This window comes from Mesocricetus auratus, unplaced genomic scaffold (genome assembly GCF_017639785.1).
Source record: "Mesocricetus auratus isolate SY011 unplaced genomic scaffold, BCM_Maur_2.0 Super-Scaffold_100676, whole genome shotgun sequence".
Classification (NCBI taxonomy): domain Eukaryota; kingdom Metazoa; phylum Chordata; class Mammalia; order Rodentia; family Cricetidae; genus Mesocricetus; species Mesocricetus auratus.
Window position 1 is genome coordinate 130,674,745 of NW_024429266.1, and position 6,411 is coordinate 130,681,155.

Consider the following 6,411-nt stretch of genomic DNA (forward strand, 5'->3'; position numbering starts at 1 on the left):
AGAAACGGTCTATCATCTTTTAACAATATAGTCCTGAAGACCAAATCTCCATTGGGAGCAAGTTCGAATGAACATAGCAAAAATTGGTGGGTCATTATTATTTCTACCAACATATAACACAAATCAATAAAAAAGCCTCTTTTTAATGCTTGGGGGCAATTAATTTTCTTTTTAAATTCTGATGGAATTTCATATACAAAACAAATGACATCTATCTATTTTTATTTCTTGATATTGAAACATGATGTCTAGGACATATATTTTTATTTAAAGATTATAATATTTATGCATTTTTATTTTATGTGCCAATGTTTTACATATATGCATGTGTATATACTACATATCGTTTTTGCCTGTGGATATCCTAGCAGGTCATCAAGTCTCCTGGATCATTCCATCACAAGGCTGCTGGAAATTGAACTTGTGTCATCTATATGAGCAAAAAAATTGCTTTTAATTTTGGAGCTGTAACTCCAATTCATGATTATATGAATTATGACCTTTTGATTCATTTCACCCATAAAACTATTATAGTCATGTAATCAGGAATTAGGCATTGGTTTACAATTTTTCAAGGGCATTTTAACTAAAATGTTTGAGACACTCAGGTTGTTGTTAGTGCCATGCATCTTTTTATCCTCAATTCTGAAACAGTTCTTATTATTTTTGAGACTTTTCCATTCTTGTAAGTTTTGAACACTGAAGAGCAGTTACTTTATAGAATGAAAACGAAACTTGTTTGTAATCTTTTTTTCTTCCTGATAATTTAATTCTGGTAAGTCTGAAATAGAACAGTTTCAAAGGACTTCAAGAGGAAGTAACACATAATCAATAGCTTAAGTGCCAGACAATAATTTTTTCTCACTTTGAGAAGGTAAGTGTGATATCACCAGGGTTGCTGTATTTTGAGTTCTCTGCTTAGCTTAGATGATTCATGGTCTCTTTAGTGGGGTCTCTAAGTCTTTTTCCTTCTTTCCAATCTTTGCTATTGCATAAGTTTAAAAATAAAATAATATTTTTATTAATTCCTAGAGAATGTCACACAATATATCATCACTAAATTAAGTTCCCATATCTTCTCTCAACTTCTCCTAGACGCACCCTCCATTTCCTATTTTGATATTTATTTAGAAAAGACTATCTTAAAGCTTTTCTACTCAGATAACTCTTTGCTGAGATAGTTAATATTGTACCTCAAAACTCTGGCTGGGTCTGAATTTTGCACAGGTCCACCACAGAAATGTTGTCCTCAACCTACCCTTCTTAGTCATCAAGATTATACCCAAAACACAAAATGCCATTAAAGGTCTCTTGTTGGACACCAATTTGACTGAAACTACCCCACAGGACTTCCCTCTTTACTGTAGCACACATATCTCTGTTTACCCAGAAGAGGCTCACGTCCCTGTTGCTAGGAGTTGTGTTGTGTCAGGAGCTACAAGGGATACAGAAGTGTTGAGATAGATTGTGGAAAAGGACACAAATAAATTAACATCCCTAATGCAGAATAAGCTTTATCACTATACAGAAGTCAGTTGTTTTGTGCGTGGATATATTAGGGAGAATGTTTCACATATCTTTTAATTGAATCCTTTCTCTTCTTGATGAATGTTTAGAAGTTGTTTTGAACCAATTTAAGTATTATTTTTATAGCTTAAGCCCTGTATCCCCTTATCATCTTTTAATCTAGTTTTTAAGATTTAGTTTCCATATTTTAAAAATTATGAATACAAATGTATTTGTATTTTCATGTTATTTATTTTCCTTCTTATATGTTCATTCCTTTTCATCTCCTCCTTACATGCCTGTGCTGTATATGATATGGCAAAATTGCAATACTTCCCCTTATATATTCCCTTGCAAATTGCATTTGTGTGACTGTCAAGGTAGGTTTACAACTAATTGACATGTGTTTATGTTTTTAAGTCATAAGAGAAAAGAGGAAAAGTACAAAGCCATAAGTCTTATTTGATGACTTGTATATTTACTTCAGCATTTAGGTTAACATGGCTATTTCATTGTGGGTGTTTTAGTTACCATGCCACTATATTTCAGACAAACATATTTTTAATCTATGTATAGTAAGGGTTACACACAAAAAGGTAGAACAATCTATTTTCTGTATGAACATATCACAATTTCTCATTTATTTATGCATCTATTTACATATAATTACATATTAAGTAATTTATTTCTATGATTAATGCTTTATTTATCAAACACTTCAATGAGATCTCATAAGATCAATTTTGCTTTGATAGTATGAAAATGTAAATATAAAATATTTAATACTATTTTTATATTTAAAGAAGTAAATTAAAAATAATCTGCACATTAACAGTTATTGATGGGGGTTATCAATATGTATACTGTGAATATATGTATTTCTTATTGGTTGATGAATAAAACTGTTTTGGCTAATGGACAGTTAGGATTTATCCACGTGGTAAATCCTAAAAGGGATGGAAAAAGGAATTAGGTGGAATGAAAGAGAAGCCATAGAGATACCGAGACCTGGATATCACCAGTAAGCCAAGATAATGTAGAGATGCACAGATTAATAGAAATGGTTTACTAATTAAGAAAGAGCTAACCAATAAGAAGACTGAGCCATTGGCCAAAGTGTTCATAAATAATATAAGCCTTAGTGGGTTTATTTGGGACTAAAGAGCTATGGGACTATGTGGGACAGAAACTATAATCTATATTTACCTATGTCAGCTATGGAAAAATTATTCCTAGGAAAAATATACAAACTCTCAGTAATAGGCAAACACAGCTTATTTCAATGTTATTGTCATTTAAATATTTAATTACCACATAAGGCAGTGGACTTTCTTAGGGCATATTAAAAAATATAAAGTTGGGTTTATGTTCATCTACCTAGTTAAATGCCATATTCCTGTCCTATGTTCACATTTATAACATTCCAAACTAAGCATCCCTACATCTACTTTGCTGTCTCATGTTTTATATTAAACTTCTACTCATAGCAGAAAAAATTTTAGCATGTGCTAAATCCTCTAAAGAACAATAGGTTACCTGCTCCATGCTTTTTTCTCCTCTTGAGCAATAGATGGATATGGGTGATTTCATGGACAGGGGAGTGACTTAAAAGAGATATATGGACTTAAAATCATTGTATTCTAAATTTAAAATAAATAGTGTTTACCTTTCTTTTATTAAATATAATGTGAGTGATTTCTATTTATAATTTTGGAAATACAACTGAATATAACTTCTGCAACCATATTGAAAATCTTTATTGTAGGTAAAAATATAACAGGCAATTAATGTAAAATCTATGCATTTTCTAACCAGCCATTTAAATATGATTTCTCTCAACATCTTGATTAGAATTTTTGCTTTAGATATGCAATTTTAATGAGCACAATAGATTCAAAATAGGAAATGACTAATTGGAAAGGGAAAGCCCTCAAAATTTAAAAACAATGGCTTGGATTAAGAGAGTAGAAATAGCTGAGAGGTGGTGGCCCACAACTTTAATCCCAGCACTTGGGAGTCAGAGGCAGGCTGATCAATGTGAGTTTGAGACCACCCTGATCCACAAGAGCTAGATCCAGGAAAGCATCTAAAGCCACAGAGCAACCCTGTCTTGAAAAACCAAAGAGAGAGAGAGAGTAGAAATAAACCATTATCATCAAGGATGTAGAGACAAATATGTATGGATATGCTTAATTAAAATCAGAGTTATGATCGCAGATCACTTGTTTCTGAAGAAATGACAGATTATACCTGATATTAGATACAAATGGTAGAAGGAATGGGGCAAAGGATCCTTTAATAGCAAAACAGTTACTAAACGAATACCACTTAAGAACCAAAGTCTCCATCCATCCTTATAAAGTGCGTTGCTTAGGACTGCTTCACACATCTACTTCATGCTAAGACTATGAACTAATTGTATTCAAGAAGAATCCTCTCTGATATCAGTAATAATTAAAAGTGCCAAATGATAGGAACTTAAAAACTTATTCCAGTTTCTTAGATGAGGCCAAGGAAAAACATTACATACTCATAGAATACAGAAAGAATATTCTCTGTGCTGTGGTTGAAATGAGGACTCTTAGAGACCATGCAATTTCAGAGAGAGGAGCTACTTCTGCACCAGTACTCAGCTATGCCCAGATCCTGATCATTTGCATGTGGCCACAGCAGAGCCCATTGAGTATATTTTAAAGTGATGGTCAAACCCTTCAGTGGAGTCTATCTGGATCACACGTGCCACAGCATGGACATGAGGACATCTGCTCCATTCCTGGTCCTGGTGATGCTCTGGCTCACAAGTAAGGAGGATTGACCTTGAGAAATTTATCAAAACACTGTGATTATTGTTGCTTGTCTTTGCCGGGTAATCCTTCCACGTTAATATAAATTGCATGGGTGTCTGCTTTTAATTTTCCATATTCAGATGCCAGATGTGACATCCAAGTTACCCAGTCTCCAACCTCCTTGTCTGCATCTTTGGGAGACAGAGTCACCATCACTTGTAGAACAAGCCAGGATATTAGCAAGTATATGGCTTGGTACCAACAGAAACCAGGGGAAGCTCTTAAGCTCCTGATCTATTACGCATCCACTTTGCAATCAGGAGTTCCCTCAAGGTTCAGTGGCAGTGGGTCTGGGACAGATTATTCCTTTTCCATCACCAACCTGGAGCCTGAAGATATTGCAACTTATTACTGTCAGCAAGGTGCTAACTTGTACCACAGTGATACAAACATTGACAAAAACCACCACTCATAAAATCAAAAGTGAGAGTATAAACTGTCCCAGATCCTCTTTTGCTTGCTGACAGCTTGTATCAAATGCACACAAGCTCTCATGACCACATGGAGGCTTCTGTGATGGAACAGGAAGGTTGTTCTGCATCCAACTCTCCATTTTATCAGTACAATTTTAGAGGCAAGACAATGCATACAATTAATGTATAAGAACTAAAGTCTATCCAGCGGATCCATCTGGATATCAGCAGCAATTGGGAATGCATAAAGTAAAAATGAAGAAACTGTAAGTAATCAAAGAGGTAGAATAAGAATAATATCCATTAACTGACTTGCATACTGGCTCCTGTATTCATTGAAGTAGATAAATATATTCTCAACAGCTCTTTCAGATTACAGAGATTTCTAATAGGCATATCTAGGCTTTATAAACGTGTTATACTCAGACCTATTCAGAAGTTTAGGAATATCTCTGGGTGTTGACAACAGGAAACATAGTATTGTTGATGTTATTGAATTTTCAGATAATGACTGACAAGGGATAGATTCGTAATATGTGTATGTATTTTTTGAGGTATTATGAGTCGTTCTAAGATCACAGTTAAAAAAACAGAAAAAACAGCCTTATCTAAGTCATATAGTGAATAGAAAGTGAAAATTTGCATGGAATATTTTTGTAATGCAATTTAACATACCAATATTCCTGATAATATAAAATATAACTCTCTCATTTCCATAAATAGATAGTAGCATTGAAATTGAAATGTGTGAAAAGGTCATTTATTTACTTTTAATCAGCTTGATAGAAATGAGATAAAACATTCTATAATTAACATGCACTAACAATGGTCTACATTTTGACAGACATCTATATCTGATTGATGTGTTTAATTTGTTGGCTTCTATATTTTAACTAATGTCATTGTCATATTGTACCTTAAATAATTTATCCTATCATTGAGCTATGATATGTATAGAAAATCAATTCTCATATAAACACATCGAAATATTTCTTAAAGGGTGTCAGATACCATGAGGCTAGAATTATATGTAGTTGTGAGCCACCTAACTTATCTTCAGATTTCTGCAAAAACAAAAATCCACCTTAACCCCAGAGCATTTTTTATACTTAAAACTCTCTCTTTCATATCTTACTCCCCTATTGAATTTTCACTCAGAGACCTTGTTTTATCATTTGTTCCTCATATCCATTCTGCTACTTTTCTTTCTCTCTCCTCTTTGTCCCCTTTTCTCTGTTTCATAGGTCACTCCTATCATTGTATGTATATTTAATTACATGTGGACAGCTGTATGTCTCCAGCCTTGAGGTGGACATGCTTCCCTGTGACCCCAGAGTGTCTTTTCCATTTACCTTTTCACAGAATGGCTTCTATATGAATTCTTTAGTATGTGTTGTCACCCCTTGCTTAATAGTCGCTCAACTGATGATCCTGCTGTGATATGGCTTTGTTCTCTGAATCCACTAAAAGTTATATATCAAAAGTCATCAAGGACTTTCCTATTCTCAAGGATAATGGAGAGTTCTAGTTATTAATATCAACCATGCAGTGCATTTAACATATCTAATACTCATACATTCTGAAAACTTATGTTTCTACATATGTATCTACAAAATGTCATGCCCTGTGGCACTCAGGCACTTCAT

General features: G+C 33.7%; 1 gene segment (V, D, J or C); it reads left to right on the forward strand.

The window, feature by feature from the left end:
- The first annotated feature begins 4,199 nt into the window (after positions 1-4,199).
- Positions 4,200-4,767, forward strand: LOC101835774. The segment is given in 2 exon segments: positions 4,200-4,307; positions 4,433-4,767. Coding segments are annotated over 2 exon segments (438 nt in total).
- Positions 4,768-6,411: the final 1,644 nt, after the last annotated feature.